General features: G+C 39.2%; 3 protein-coding genes across 7 annotated transcripts; 2 read left to right on the top strand and 1 right to left on the bottom strand.

The window, feature by feature from the left end:
• Window positions 1-398: 398 nt before the first annotated feature.
• LOC140791943 (proline-rich receptor-like protein kinase PERK15) lies at window positions 399-6283 on the top strand. Of its 2 annotated transcripts, none has more exons than XM_073142670.1 (8): window positions 399-1336; window positions 1841-2347; window positions 2668-2754; window positions 2863-2933; window positions 4531-4607; window positions 4918-5065; window positions 5274-5435; window positions 5810-6283. In XM_073142670.1, exons 1-8 carry the CDS (start codon window positions 610-612, stop codon window positions 6113-6115), a joined length of 2085 nt encoding a protein of 694 aa, XP_072998771.1. In that variant the 5' UTR covers window positions 399-609; the 3' UTR covers window positions 6116-6283. The 2 variants fall into 2 exon arrangements, with proteins under 2 accessions (XP_072998771.1, XP_072998772.1); XM_073142671.1 differs by having other exon boundaries at window positions 405-1336; window positions 1844-2347.
• A 167-nt stretch (window positions 6284-6450) lies between these two features.
• Window positions 6451-10413, top strand: LOC140791944 (ras-related protein Rab7-like). The gene is made up of 7 exons (XM_073142673.1): window positions 6451-7549; window positions 7712-7738; window positions 7811-7910; window positions 9271-9417; window positions 9505-9585; window positions 9674-9819; window positions 10114-10413. Exons 1-7 carry the CDS (start codon window positions 7497-7499, stop codon window positions 10181-10183), a joined length of 624 nt encoding a protein of 207 aa, XP_072998774.1. The 5' UTR covers window positions 6451-7496; the 3' UTR covers window positions 10184-10413.
• A 682-nt stretch (window positions 10414-11095) lies between these two features.
• LOC140792438 (uncharacterized) lies at window positions 11096-13436 on the bottom strand. 4 transcript variants are annotated; one of them, XM_073143441.1, is made up of 4 exons: window positions 13331-13436; window positions 12776-12894; window positions 12099-12178; window positions 11096-11357 (listed from the first exon to the last, which is right to left on the bottom strand). In XM_073143441.1, exons 2-4 carry the CDS (start codon window positions 12884-12886, stop codon window positions 11285-11287), a joined length of 264 nt encoding a protein of 87 aa, XP_072999542.1. In that variant the 5' UTR covers window positions 12887-12894; window positions 13331-13436; the 3' UTR covers window positions 11096-11284. The 4 variants fall into 4 exon arrangements, with proteins under 4 accessions (XP_072999542.1, XP_072999540.1, XP_072999541.1 ...); XM_073143439.1 differs by having other exon boundaries at window positions 13182-13400; XM_073143440.1 differs by having other exon boundaries at window positions 13191-13365.
• Between the last annotated feature and the right edge of the window lie 2295 nt (window positions 13437-15731).

Here is a 15731-nt window from a genome sequence, read left to right as displayed (position 1 = left end):
ATGGGATTATCAAGATCAAAATAAGTGGGAGGCACGAAATGTAAAGCTTGCGGACATCTCGACATGTTTAGGTAGTCTCGTGGAAATGACTGACATTAATAGTGAGAGAAAAAACTTAATAGTTAAATAATCGAACTAAAATTTAGAGGAGTTAATAAAAAGTGAGAATAAAACGATGATGGTGTATCTGGGAAGCCAAGCCATATGGCCATGGGCGGCTTAACAAGAGGCGCAATTCTTGACGGTACGTGATGAGGAGGAATCAGAACTCAGAAGCGCGGGCGGGACCGCGTGGGTCCCATGCAACGCAAATGCCTCGGTTCGGTTCCACGCTGTCACTACGGTCGTTCGCCCTCCTCTTTCCCTTTGTATTACTTACGACTTGGTCTTAGAAGATCGACCATTTCGTTCCGAAATTCGTAGAAAATTTTAAATAATCCGATGTAATCCCAGTCAAACTACGTGTTATGTCGTAGAAAAAGAGGAGAGAGAGAGAGAGAGAGAGAGAGAGAGAGAGAAGAGACTTGTTAAGGATAGCTGCCAATAGGCCGCTTTGTTTAGGAAAGAAGTAAAAAAGAGAAGACCAGAGGAGGGAAGAAGCCAACACCGATGTCATCTCCACCGAACGGCGCCCCGGCGCCGACATCCCCGCCTGCGCCCCCGGCTGGCGCACCTCCTCCGGTGTCTCCCTCAGCGCCGCCGCCTTCCACGTCACCTCCGCTGCCGTCAACTCCTGCTCCGGCTTCCTCCCCTCCCCCTCCTCCGTCAACCCCATCACCGTCTCCCCCTCCTCCGGCGACCCCCCCATCGTCGTCTCCCCCTCCTCCGGCGACCCCTTCGCCGTCTCCCCCTCCTCCGGCGACCCCTTCGCCGTCTCCCCCTCCTCCGGCGACCCCCCCTTCGTCGTCTCCCCCTCCTCCGGTGACCCCTTCGCCGTCCCCTCCTCCTCCGGTGACCCCTTCGACGTCTCCCCCTCCTCCCGTGAGCCCTACGACGTCCCCTCCTCCTCCGGCGACCCCACCGGCGTCACCTCCGACTCCCGCGACTCCCGCGACCCCCTCGGTCTCCTCTCCTCCGCCGGCTACGCCTTCGGTCTCGTCGCCGCCTCCCCCTCCGTCCGCCCCGCCGCCACCGAAGGCCCTGACTCCACCGCCGCCGTCGTCGTCGTCGGGGAGCTCCGTGTCGACACCGCTGGTCGTGGGTGCTACGGTTGGAGGTATCGTTATTCTTCTACTGGCGAGTATATTGTGTTTCTGCTGCTGGAGGAAGAAGAGGCGCCCCGCGCCACCGCAGCTTCAGTACAGTAATCCTCCTCCGCCGCCACCACCACAAAAGGGTAGGCTCTCAACTCTAGTTACAATTACCATTCCCGAAAGAAAGAAAACTTCATTCTTTTCCGCAATTTCTCGCGTTGGGTTGTCCATAAAATCTAGAACTTGTCTGAAGTACTTATAGGTTTTGTGTCTGTTTAAGTTATGTAGGTGTTCCCAAAGTAAGTAAAAGTTTTCTGATATTACTGTCACTTTCTAGACAAAGGTTGAAAATTACCATTCTTCTGTTTACGGCGTCAGTTCCAACCTTAAGCTGGTAAACTTGTAATTCTCACTATTACACAATTGTTCTTTGAAAGGTGTAGATTCTGTGTTCATTATGTGTGGTCTTGACGATATTAAAGTCTATAATATAAGTGTCAACTTTGATTGAGTTAATGTCCATGCTTTCAAATACTGCTTACATCAAGAAGTCCTTTTCCGGGAAGAGACTTCAAGCTTTGTTTAATTGATGAAACATGTAGTACAATAGATTTTCTTTCTTTTTCATCAAGTTTTGGTGTTTTCAGTAGATGCATATGGTGGACAGTACCAGCATTGGCAGCAAAATGTTCCCCCACCAGCAGATCATATTGTAAAAATTCCTGGGCAGCCTTCCCCTGCACTTCCTCCTCCACCTATGATAAGCAGTAGTGGTGGTTCTGAATCCAATTATTCTGGCGGCGAGCCATACCTGTCACCATCACCTGTTGTTTCCGCCAGCTTCTCAAAGAGCACCTTCACGTACCAAGAATTGATGATGGCAACTGATGGATTCTCTGATGCTAATCTGCTTGGACAAGGTGGTTTTGGCTATGTGCATAAAGGAATACTCCCCAATGGCAAAGAAGTTGCAATCAAACAGTTGAAAGCTGGAAGTGGGCAGGGCGAGCGTGAATTCCAGGCAGAGGTTGAAATCATTAGCCGTGTGCATCACAAGCATCTGGTTTCATTGGTTGGATATTGCATTTCTGGAGATAAGAGGCTACTTGTTTATGAATTTGTTCCTAACAATACCTTGGAGTTTCATTTGCATGGTAATTATGACGATTCCCTCATCTACATTTGCTCATCATCTTCTATTACTATTTATATTCTCAGATTATCAAGAATGAGGTGTACTAGAGGAAAGGAGTCTCCTTTCCTTTTTATCTAGAAATTTCGTCTTGGATTTATTCCTGCCTTTTGGGAATTGTTCCCACTGGAAATTTCCTAGTCCTTTTTGTCTAAATTAACTTTATTAGATAAGTGCTAAATAGAATTCAGTTATTGTCCTTTTTTTTTCTTGCGGGCTGTCATATTTTACCCATTTATAATTTCCTTTCTTTTCACCCTAAGATTTTCTGCCTTGTTTCAGGAAAAGGCCGGCCAGTTATGGAGTGGTCTACAAGATTAAAAATTGCTTTGGGCGCTGCAAAGGGGTTGGCTTATATTCATGAGGATTGTGAGTCTATATCTTCAACTACTACTCATAAAACTAAAATTTTGTTATGAAAATTACCCAAAACAAAAATTGGCAGACATTCTTACTAAAATTTATTTTTGTTGGCAGGCCATCCTAAGATTATTCATCGTGATATAAAAGCAGCCAATATTCTTCTTGATTATAAATTTGAGGCAATGGTAGGTCAAATGTTTCTTTGTTATTCTTCTTTCATTCTATAGTAAGCTCTTTATTGATTTATTGTCGTTTTCAAGAAATGCTTCTTCTAAATCATTCAAAACTATATTCCTGGTTCATTTGCTGATATGAAAAACTAGTTACGTGAGATATATGAAAGTAAGATAAAATGGAAGATTTTCTTAAATGGATTTAAAATTTTCAAGTCAATATTTGCTTTTATATAGTAATATGATAACTAGATCAATCAGTATGGTTGAACCAGTTTGATCTGATTTGTAGTACGATTGATGTGTATGATCTGTCTGCATGATTGATTGGTCAAGTCAATGACTCAGCTGCTCTGCACAATTGTTTGACTTAATCTTAAGAGTAGGCAAAGGAGAACAGACTTGGACATTAAGCCTTCTCTGAGCTATGGAGAACACCTACCAAGCCTTGGTTATCTATCTGTATAAGTATCATTGACCTTTTATATTATAGAAGACAGATTAATTATAGGTTGTGATTACCTGATGGAGGTGTAAATGTTAGATCAAGTCTTCATTGACATGCTCCAAAATGACCCAGTCAGACCATGTGATTCTTCATTATTATCATATTTTCCTTGGTGGCTTTTACTTTTGGATTACTAATTGGATCTATGATCTTGATATCTTGGATCAGCTCCTTCATCTTTCAAACATGATGGCCAATCCCTGCATACAGTTAATCATACCTAGAACATATAACATCTAATAGGAGTACAGGACTAATTGAAGATGTATATGTTAACTTGTGCAACATTTCTCTGAAAAATCTTCCGCATTCTTGGAATTTTATTGTTGTCAACTATCTTTTTGTTGGTCTGGATCAGTTGGATATGGCCATGATCCAAACAAATCTGGTAGTTACTCTTATCTTTTCTCATTTTGCTGCATTATGTAATTTTTGTGAACGCAAAATTGGTAAATCTTGTCAATAGATATCAGTTATTTAATTAGGTAAACCTTTTAATCAACGATGGCTGTGCCACAGGCACGGACCGTGCCGTAAGAGGAGAAGAAAAAAAAATAAGATACTCACCTTCGTCATCGCCGACCGCTACTCGCCGCTCACTTGCTGTCGCCGCTCGCCGTCGCCGTCGCCGATCCGAATCCGCAACATAAGTTTTAACCGATAACCTTATGTCTCTCTCTCTCTCTCTCTCTCTCTCTCTCTCTCCTTGTCGATCTCATCTCTCCCCTGGGCTAGGGCACCCGACGCGCTCGGGTGACGGCGATCGACGACGGCGATCGGCAATGGGTAGCTCGACGGCGAGCGGCGGAACTGTTAGGAGGGGTGCCGTGCGGCACCCCTCGTGCCATGTGCCGGTACGCCACCGGCACATTAAGTGTCGACCGGCACATTTATTTGAATACTAGGTCTAGTGTTGAAATCTGTGTAGACGAGATTAGCATTAGGAAAATATCTTCTCTATTCAATAAACTTTATTTCCATCAAATTAAGCAGCAAATATTTAGCAAATTTTTTATAATCTATCATGACATTTTACATAAATATTTCAACTACTTCAATTTAAATGTTTAATATTTTTTTTCTAACTTGTGTTATTTTCAGGTTGCTGATTTTGGACTTGCAAAGTTCACTTCTGATAACAACACCCATATATCCACCAGAGTAATGGGTACTTTTGGGTGAGTTCGATCTCTCTTTTTAAACATAGCTTCATCTGGGTTGGACTCATTATTGCCAAGTGTACACACTGCACATCTCTGAAAGAAGTCGATCTCATAGTTTACAAGTTGGTCAATATGCTATTGTGTTTTTAAAACAAGTCAAACATGATACAGATCAGATATTAAGGTGATAAGCTGCTTTTGGCGAATTACATTTTCACTAATATATGAAACCCATTAATCAAAAGGACAGATGACAGACATGTTGCAACAATTTGCATCCATCTGGAGGTTTGATTACTGTCTGATAAGACGTATGTATCTGTAGGTATCTAGCGCCAGAATACGCTGCTTCTGGCAAGCTCACAGATAGATCGGATGTCTTCTCTTTTGGAGTTATGCTTCTTGAGCTAATTACTGGGCGGCGACCTGTTGATTCAACCCAATCTTATATGGATGATAGCTTGGTTGACTGGGTCAGTGCCCCTATAAATCTTCATTTTTATAGTTCTTTGGCTTTAATCTGTTGCTGTTTGTTCATGCACTTACTGTTTCTTAATCAACCATCTAAAGGATAATTTTCTTGGTAAAGTTTGGATAGGGACCATGAAACTTCTATGCTGTGCATCCTCTATTAACTTAATAGTACCTGCAATTAATTTGACCTCTAACATTCGATTGCAGGCAAGACCTCTGCTTACTCGAGCTCTTGAGGACGGCAACTATGATGCCCTTGTTGATCCAAAGCTGGGAAGAAATTATAATACCAATCAGATGGCAACCATGATAGCTTGCGCTGCTGCCTGTGTGCGCCACTCTGCACGGCGTCGGCCAAGGATGAGTCAGGTACCTGCCAACCACTAAGTTGGTTCTTTTTCTGTTCTGCTAGTAAGATATTATTGATGCAATTCCATTTGTTAAGCCTTTTCTTGAGTTGAGATACGATTTTCCTTCAGAGTTCCTACCAGCCTAATTTCTTCACTAGCTTAGTGAGGAAGTAGTTCCTCCTGATATTTTTCTAGACATACTGCACTGAATTTGTCAAAGAAGGAAGCAATATGATCCCACACTTCCTACTTCTTTGCTAGGAGAAAAATTCATTTCAACCTTCTAAATAAGCGGATTCTAGGCACATAAGTTTCGCCATCTTTTTTCTTCCTCCAAATTTTGCTCTCTTTCTGGATTCACCTAATTTCTAACGCGTTTTGTAAACTGACTAGATTGTCCGGGCCTTGGAGGGGGATGCCTCTATCGATGAATTGAGTGACGGTGTAAGACCAGGCCAGAGCCGGTTTTTCGGTTCATACACCAGTTTGGATTATGATTCAGGTCAGTATAATGAGGACATGAAGAAGTTTAGGAAAATGGCACTTGGAAGCCAGGAATACACCAGCAGCCAATACAGTGCAGCAACCAGTGAATATGGTCAAAATCCATCAGGATCAAGCAGTGAGGGCCAACAAACACAGGAGATGGAGAAGGGGAAAACGAAGAAAGATAGTTATGGTTTCAGTGGAGGCTATTAAAGAGTTCGACGTTTTGATTAATTGTAGAGTCCACCTTGTCTGTGAGAAGCACTCAAAGTGCGTCATTGAAATTTATATAATTTTTTAAAATTCTAATTTTTCTTTATAATGTATATGTTTCTTCTATTTGTCAATAATATGAAGAGCCAACTGGTTTCTTTTCCCCTGTACATTTGTCATAATGCCACCTTTGTATATTTAGATCTTAGTTTTACTACTTCAAGTCGTGAGTTGTCAAATGAGATGATGAGCAATCTCATTGGCAATTCTATCTTTAAAAAGTTAGAATTTGTAAATGTAATCATAATAACAAGCACTCAAGCACCACCGAGAACAGAAAAAGTAGGGCGACGATCCTGGGAACAAGTCTCCGTTTAGCTAGTATCGGCAGCATCACAGAATTAGGCATAGGAGAAGGGTAGGTGGATGGAGGGGGGAGGGAGCACAGCACAGCGCACCCTCCCTTCACCTTCAAAGTTGACTCCATCTTCACCACCACCGGCGCCGAAGGATGAGTCGTGGCGAGGGGAGGGGATCGACGATGAAGTTGGGCAGATGGCGAGGGAGAGAGCAGAGAGCAGCACAGTCGGGGATGCGGACGGCGACGAGCATGAAGGAGGTGAAAGAGGTGGAGTCGTTGGAGGAGGAGGGAGGGTAAGTGGACGGAGGCCACTTCGTGGGGTTAGGGGCAGAAGAGGATGTATCCGGCGAGGCGGAGGCCGCGACGGCGAGGAGAAGAAGGACGACATACAAGATGGGAGATCATGAGGTGGAGGAGATCCAGAAGAAGACAACGTCGAGATGGACGATGACGACGTAGGAGATCATGTGGCAGACGGAAGATGAATAGCGAGACTAGAAAAGAAAAAAGAGAGGGAGGAAGATAGAGGGAAAGAAAAAGAAAGAAAAGAAAAAATTCCAACGAGAGGAAAGAGGGGAGGAGCCGCCGCCGCCGCCTTATTTGAGGATTCCAATTTCCAAACAGGGTGTCGTAGATCCCCTGTTGCAATATGTTGATAAGAAACTATAATTGCATCCACTCTCAATATAATCTGATGGGCTTCCTTTAACAAATGGGCCTCCAGTACTCCATGAAGTGGCCCAGCCCAAACTTTGAATTTTTTTGTACTTTTACTTCTACATCGATGGCATTTTAAAGCCGTCGGGCCAACTATTTCTGAGGTCGTAATTTCTCGAGCTACATCATTATAGTTCTGTCGGTTTTTATCGTATTTTTTATTTATTTGTCGAAGAATATAGTCGAATTGGGTTGTTTCTAGGGCTCGATCTCGGTGTGGAAATCGAAGCCCCAGATCGCTGGTGTTCGAAGCGCCCAATCGAATAAGACTTCGCTCAGATCGGTTTCTAGGGCTTGGGATCCATGGCTTCACGGCGTCGAATGCTCCTCAAGGTCATCATCCTTGGAGACAGCGGGTTAGTTCGTTCGATCTCCGTCTTTGCGTCTATCCAATTTGATCGGATTGCAACTTCGATCTGCTCTGTTCTTTGTTGTGATCCTTACTATGTTTTATCGATCTGCTCTTTTCTTTGTTGTGATCCTTACCTATGTTTTCTCTTTTTTGTGACCTTTCTTAGGGTTGGGAAGACGTCCTTGATGAATCAGTATGTTCGAATTCTTTTAGCGTAATTTTTAGGATAATCTGTTATGGTATGTGATCTGGTGTTGCTAATTAGGTATGTGAACAAGAAGTTTAGCAATCAATATAAAGCTACCATTGGAGCTGATTTCTTGACCAAAGAAGTCCAGTTTGAGGACAGATTGTTCACGTTGCAGGTGAGATTTTGGTTTGACTAGGATATTACTGGAATTTTTTTGCTACGATTTCTAATATCTGGAATATATTGGAGCTAAACTTTCCAGGTTGTTCGCACTGTAAGAACCAAGTATTGAATGAAGACTTGGTAATTTTAGTATAGAATTCTTTACCATGTGTGGGACAAGCACAGATCGATTAAAGTTTCTAATTTCTTTTAATCATGGACATACCTTTCATTTTATTATTTCCATTAACTGTTAAATTATATTTTCACTACAAACATTTGATGAACTTCTACTTTTCTGAATTTAAGAGTGCAATGTTTTTGTGTGGTAAAAGCACCCAATTATCCACACTGCCCATCAGTTAAAGCATAAAATCATTTTTTGATTGACAGAAGAAAATAAAATAACTTATTAGTGATTATTCTGCAGTATTTTTGGCAACTCAAATTGTATACCTGCAGACCTCATTAATTTCCTTGGCAAATTCAAATTGCTTCTTATCATATGATAAGAGGCTGATATGTAGGCACATAGAGTGTAGTTGTAGAGAAGAAGCATGTTCGGTTATAAAGGGTATGATAAATCATAAACAGGATTATCAGATATAGAATTAGATACATGACTTACCTCCATTCTTAGGAAATCTGAGGTCAACATCTGTCAGTATTTGTTTGGCAAAATATCATGCAAATGTAATCATGTTTGGGTTGTGCCATTCTCACATCTATATTAATTGAGTTGGAACATACAAGTACATTTTCTAGAGATGGAAAATCCAGGATTTGACAATGATGGATAGAGACCTGCTGCAGTCTAAGCAAAGATAGCCCGAAAGAATCCTTTTCAGATAGTCTTTGCTTGTTTCCTTAAATTATCACCACTGAATGCTTACCTGATGAGGCTGCGACTTAACAATGCAGTATCATTTTCAGTATATAAAAGCATTTCTGCGAAGTATTTATCAAACCATGGCACATTTTTGTCATGATAGCTGATTTAAATTGATCATGCATCAGAATCAAAAATATTTTATGAAGAACATGTTATGCTAAATCATATAATTGAAGGCTTGAAGCTGTGTTTTGAGACAATTAACACACAACATTAAGTGAACTTTTTCTATTGAAAATCAGTTAAATGGATTAATAGCCGCTGTCCTTTAGTGCTTCTGTTCTTAGTCAGTGCACTACGAAGGCATCAAGTTGAATTGCTATCTGGTAACCTATCCAAATTGTACGTAGTTAATTTGGAGTCTTAATTTCCTTGTTATCTTCCTATAGTTGAAAAATGATTATTGCCTTCTATTTCTTGAAATGGTTGGGCAACCTGTTTATTTAATCTCACTATGTGTGTGCATCATTAAATTATCCAGATATGGGATACAGCAGGGCAGGAAAGATTCCAGAGTCTTGGTGTGGCATTTTATCGTGGAGCTGATTGTTGTGTTCTTGTGTATGATGTTAATGTCCAGAAGTCATTTGATAACTTGAACAATTGGCGTGAGGAGTTTCTGATTCAGGTGACTAACATTTTGCATGACTTAATACTGACTTTAAACGAAAGTGATGCGAACATGTAAATAGCGGCTTTTACTATCTAATGACAGGCTAGCCCATCAGACCCTGAGAATTTCCCTTTTGTGGTGTTGGGAAACAAAATTGACGTGGACGGTGGCAATAGCCGAGTGGTGAGAATTTATTTTTGCTTCTTGCAGTACAGTTCATTTGTCTCCTCTTTTATGAAGATTTGTTTGGCGTACTTTTCTGGATATTCAGGTTTCTGAGAAGAAAGCTAGGGCATGGTGTGCCTCAAAGGGGAACATCCCTTACTTTGAGACGTCTGCTAAAGAAGGCTTCAATGTGGAAGCTGCTTTCCAGTGTATAGCCAAGAATGCCTTGAAAAATGAACCGGAGGAAGAGATGTGAGTACCTTTCTCCCATTTGCTACATTTCATGAAAACAAAATATAGGTTTCGGTCTTTGGAAGTCCTCCATTTTATCCCTAATTGACATATGATCAGGATGTCTTTTAAGTTCCATAAAGTTATTTCAATATCAGATAACTGGCTTCTTGGTCATTTTGTGACTAAGGGCCATAAAATTTTTCACAAGTATGACTTAAGCAACGGTACCCAACAGGCCAGGTAGTGTTTGTTACCATTCTCTTTTACTGTAGTTAGAGGACTGACTGATAGTTTACTTTGCTAATGTTGTAGATATCTTCCTGACACCATTGATGTGGCGAGTGGTGGACGGCAGCAAAGGTCATCGGGTTGTGAATGCTAGAAATACAGCCCCAAGTGTGTACTGTCCAGATTTGTTATGCTTCTGCAATAATTCACCGAAAGTCTATTACTCTGTTCTATATTCAATGTACTATCCCGAAGGTGCTACAGATTTTATTTTAAACCTCCATGTCAGTCTGTGATTCTCTCTAACTGGAAGGATTCATTTGTTGGTGGGTTTGATACTTGTTATGATTTGGTATTGATACTGTGAAGTAGTTTCCGAAAGTATTTCGATGTCTTGTCTGATGGATGACTCCTGTCTACATTTTTCTACTTTTTTGACGAAGCTGCACTTGTACGTACGGTCAGGGAGTTATAAGTTTTCACTGTTCACGAATAAAGCAAGTAAAGATGAGTGTACAAGGTATAAAAGCATAATTTGCCTTGAATAATGGTTGTATTGGAATGTGTCATTACTTATGACGCTTAATAAGAATTTAAGAAAATAGGGACAAAACAAAAAAGAACACTATTTGCTGGTACATCCGATCCATTTTTAACAAGACTGGCCGAGTCGTTGCAGTTTGCTAATATATATACTTGTACGGCATCTCGAGTAGATATGTAATGCATGGGAAGTTAAGACTATACAAGAATAAGCTCATCCATGGCATCTAGGGTTTTGTCTTCGTCCACAGCGAAGGAGAAGGCTTTTAAAGGACCTAGGGAGTTTTTGACACCCTTCTGACAGTCTCCCACATCTACAAAGTTCAGTAAACCAGTTCAATATGCATAATTCACTTATGCAAGAGAAGATGTATCATCAAACAGAAAATAGTCGATTGAGATGTCACAAATACTTTGATTGTAGAAAAAGAATCCTGTATGTTCTCTCAAAAACATTTAGCCAACGCCAAGTCAATGTTCAACAATCCAGAAAGTAGAGAATGGAGAGCAAGACCAAGAAATGTAGTTCCAAACTAATTTCTCAACATTATTTCCAATATTTCCTCAAAGAAAAAAAATTATTTCCATGACATGTAACCAAAGTATGCGAGAGATTTTAGCAAATCCTGGAAGAGCATATGCCACCAATGGGCACGGTCTATTTTAAGATGCACATTTGAAAGTCTCAATCCTTTTCCCATACATTTTTGTTTCACTCTAGTTTGACATCCTCTCTCTTGGGTGGATCCAACTCCAGGTAGTAGAAGGGTTCTGTTGGCTCCTCCCTGCAAATTAGATGGATTATTAAGTGAAAAGTATAGAGCATAAAATCTATTATAAGAACCTGACCAGTAGACCACTCTAGGTCTCATTTGTCTAGAATATGCTCGAAAGGAAAACACTATCATTGGTAGTTCTGTTGAAAGAGTAAATGTGTTTTGATTTGGGTGGGAGATGTAAGAAAGCCCGTGCATCTAAGAGAAGGTAAAAGAAGAACTAGGTTTCTGTTTCAACCAGCTTGGTTGAATTGGCACTCCATAGGCTGACATATGATGGAAAGGATTTTGAGGTATACCAAGTTCAAAAAAGTGAGGTCTTATTGGCAGAATATGCTGTATAAACTCAAATTTATCTCTACTCCTCATTCTTCAACCAAACAGCTCTTTAACGAGCAAGGATGTAAAGCTCTGGTCATTTCCTTATATTCTATCATGTCAAGGTTCTATCATGAAGAGGATAAAAGGCTATGGAGAACTTCAATGCAACCAAATTAAAGCATTATCAGCTAAGCACTTTGAACATATCAGAACAATAAACATGTGGTCCGAACTAAATTTTTGTAAATAAAGGGTGTCTCTGCTCGTCATTGATATTGGTGCATTACATGTGTCAAATGAAGAGCTAAGGAAACTTCCATTACCATTCAGCCATTGCAATTTCCATCAAAAGAACAATAAATCTTTTGCAAATCATCCTAAAAAGGTTACAAATAAAACAGACATTGGAAAGTAAGTGATCAAACATACCCAGGTTTTGACCGCATACATCGCCAAAAGAGCTTAAAAGGACCTGGAACAGTTTTAAATGGGTTTCCTTCAAAGCAAGCCTGCAAAGGCAGCATTAAAAATTATATATGGCATCATAATATATTATATTGTGCAAGGAAGTCATGTTTCAAAAAAGTGACTCGAAGTAATAAAACATCAGAAAAGAGCAAAGAGGAGTTAAAGATAAGAGGAATGCCTGTTACTATGAACAAAACACAGATGTGAATCATAGAAGAACTAGCCTGGAGAGTAACTTGCAAGCCAACAGTATCTCTTTTAAGTTTAGAGAACAATATGACAATTTGCCAATTAGGTTCAACCAATGGTCATAAGAGAAGACTAAATGAATCATAGAGGAACCTAAATGGACAAGGACTTCAACAGGGGACTTCAACAGGCATTAACATGCCTTGGTGTAGTAGACCAAAGCATTTACTAACAGCCACAGTCAACGGAACAATACTAATACATTTCATAGTCTTCAAAAGATTGGCATAACCAAAAGAACCTGATAGTAATGAACATGGAACCTTCACCTCAAACAACAAACAACATGGTAAAAGAAGCATCTGGATAACAGTGACTTTCATCTACTGCTATAATCTAATTATTTATGTCTGTAGTATGCAATATCTGGTTCAGAACAAAAGAAGCACCTGGATAACATCCTCTGCCCTATCGTTGCATCGATGTGGTTGCGGCTGCCTTGTGTCACCTTCCGGCAAACCCCACGGGCTCTCTCTCCTTGGAACAGGCCTGGAACTCATCCTCCTCTCTACATCCACAGTTCATATTTCCGTAATGCAATCCAACCGAATGAAACCCAAATGTCAAAACCACCGAATGATAAAACTAAAAGAAACAGAAGTTTTCCAACTCAAGCACAACGGAAAGTTTCTAACTTTTCCCCAAAAAACAGAGCTTTTCATAAATATACATTCATTTCCCCCTTATCCCTATGCAAATAACTACTGAAAGTAAAACTCAAATGATATTTGTTCAAAAAATTAAAGACGAGTAAACGCAGACGGACATAACCAAAAGAAAGCAAATAATTTCTACCTTACCAACCTCTACTGATTGCGAAATCGATGAGGAATCAAATGGTTAAGGGGTTCGCAGTGATAGATCAACTTAGGCCAAGAGAATTACCGCTCGCAGAGGATTCAAACAGGATCTTAGTGAGATCTATACGAGATCGAAGGGCTTACCTCTGACGTTTTAAGAGCGAGATGCCCTTAAGTTTAGGAAGGAAACGATTGCAAGGAGATGAGAGGGCATGAGGGAAACGGATTCAACCCGAACCCGAAACGCTGCGGGAAAGAAATAGAAACATTTGCATTTTAGCACTCTTTATTTATATAATATGAAATCGAATATTAACTTTTGTATAGGGTGTTAAAATGAAAACTTTACTCAAGTTAAAGAAATTCGCACCACGCAGCGCCCTATATTATGCAGCATAATTCAAACGGGAATTCACTTATATATAGGGTGTTAAATAAAAATTTTAAAGCAGTTCGCAGTTGCACCCTGCATTTATTTGAACGCAATTATTTGAACGCAAATTTCACATATAGACAGGGTGTTAAATGAAAATTTTACCAAAAAATAAAATATTTGTATTGCGAGCCCCATATTTATGTAATATATTCAACCGTAAATTCAGTTATATATAGGGCGTAAAATGAAAAGTTTATCAGAAATAAAAATATTTGTATTTAGCACCCCGTTTTAGTGCACTATTATTGAGCGTAAAATTCACTTATATAGAGGGGTCAAATAAAAACTCCACAAAAATTACAGAAATTTGCAGTTGACACCCTGCCTTATGCAATATTTGTATAACCAAAAATTCACATATATGCAGGGTGTTTAAATAAAACTTTTACCAAAAATTAAATAAATTTGTATTTAGACCCCTTATTTATGCAATATTACTCAACCACAAATTCAATTATATATGGGATATTAGTGAAACTTTATCAGAATTAAAGAAATTTTTATTTAGCACCCCTTTTTCTCGAAATATTACTGAACCAAAAATACATTTATGTATGGGATGTTAAATAAAAATTACACAAAATTAAATATATTTGCAGTTAACACCCGGTATTTAGGAAATATTACTCGAACCTTAAATTATAAAAAAAAATTGTATTAAGCGCCCATAATTATGCAATATTATTCAATCATAAATTCAGTTATACATAGGGTGTTAAATAAGCTTTATCAGAATTTAAAAAAATTGTATATAGAATATTATAATAAGAAATTTGCAGTCAACACCCTATATTTATGCAATATTAGTTGAACCAAAAATTCACATATACATAAAGCGTGTTAAGTGAAAAAACTTTAACTAAAACTTAGAGGAGTTTGCATCTAGCACCTTGTATTTATGCAATTATTTAACTGCTAATTTTGTTCTATATGCTAAATGAAAACATCAGCAGAATTAAAGAAATTGTATTTAGCGCCCTTATTTGTGCAATAATATTGAACTGAAAATTAGGTGTTACGAAAACTTGTGTTTTAGGAGATTTAATTTCATCCAAACTTCTTCTTGCAAAGATTCATCTTGAACTGTGTTTTAGAAGAAGATTGGATGCCAAAGCGGTTGCATCTCTCTCTCTCTCTCTCGCAGCATCTCCATCGTCTCCATGGAGAACAAAGCCAATGCTCTTCGCATTTGCCACCCATTCCGCTGCCTCCTCTTCCTTGAAGACTTCGATCCCATGATAACCCTCCATCTGTAGCTTCGCCACCACCTTCATCCCGGCCTTCTGATCGTTCCCAGTGGAAAGGAAAAGTAAAGTTAGCATCTTCCCTTAGCTCGTCCATATCTTTGTTTGGATGGTGAGACTCCGAGAGTAGAAAGAGAAAAAAAGAAGAGAAAATAAGCGATATTTGGTTTGGATGAAATTTTAGGAGATAACAGTGGAGAAAGGAAGAGGAAGAAGAAGATAAAAGAAAATTAGCGTAATTTTTTCTTAGAATTTTTTTTCCCTACCCTGCTAGGATAGAGAGAATACATGAGAACAGAAGAAAAAATCATCGTTTGGATTGGATTTTTAGAAAGAAAGTGAAGAAACAAAAACATACTCTTTTAATTAAATCTTGATACCGAATTCAAATCGTCGCATTGGGCACCGAGATTCCAAAATCTCATAAAATTCCAAACAAATAAATTAAAATCCAATCTTATTCCTAATAAGTGATGCACAATGTTTAAATTTATTAAACAACAGTTGTTTGCCTTATATTATTCTTATTTATTTTAAAGGAGTAAATTTATAGATGTTATAGCTTGTGCTGATTTATTTAAATAATTAAATATTATACAAATAGTATAATTATAATAAACATGCTCTTTTTTTCTTTTTAAATCAACAAGAGTAAATTTATTGTTCTTCTCTTCTCTCCGATTACATCTAAACAAGATAAATTTTTTTTTTCACTTTCTCTTCTCTATTATTCTCTCTATCTAAGCAGAGTGTTAAAGTTTTGTCTCTTCTTCTCTTCTTCTTCTCTCTAACTTATTCGGCAACCAAACTGTATTTGACTTCATCTCTGGTCTCATGATGGGCCTTCTTAGACCTTGAGTTAGGC

Source organism: Typha latifolia, chromosome 7 (assembly GCF_019914945.1).
Source record: "Typha latifolia isolate L0001 chromosome 7, TyphaL0001v2, whole genome shotgun sequence".
NCBI classification, from domain to species: Eukaryota; Viridiplantae; Streptophyta; class Magnoliopsida; order Poales; family Typhaceae; genus Typha; species Typha latifolia.
The sequence above is the reverse complement of the archived record's forward strand: the minus strand, read 5'-3'. Positions and strand labels throughout refer to the sequence as shown.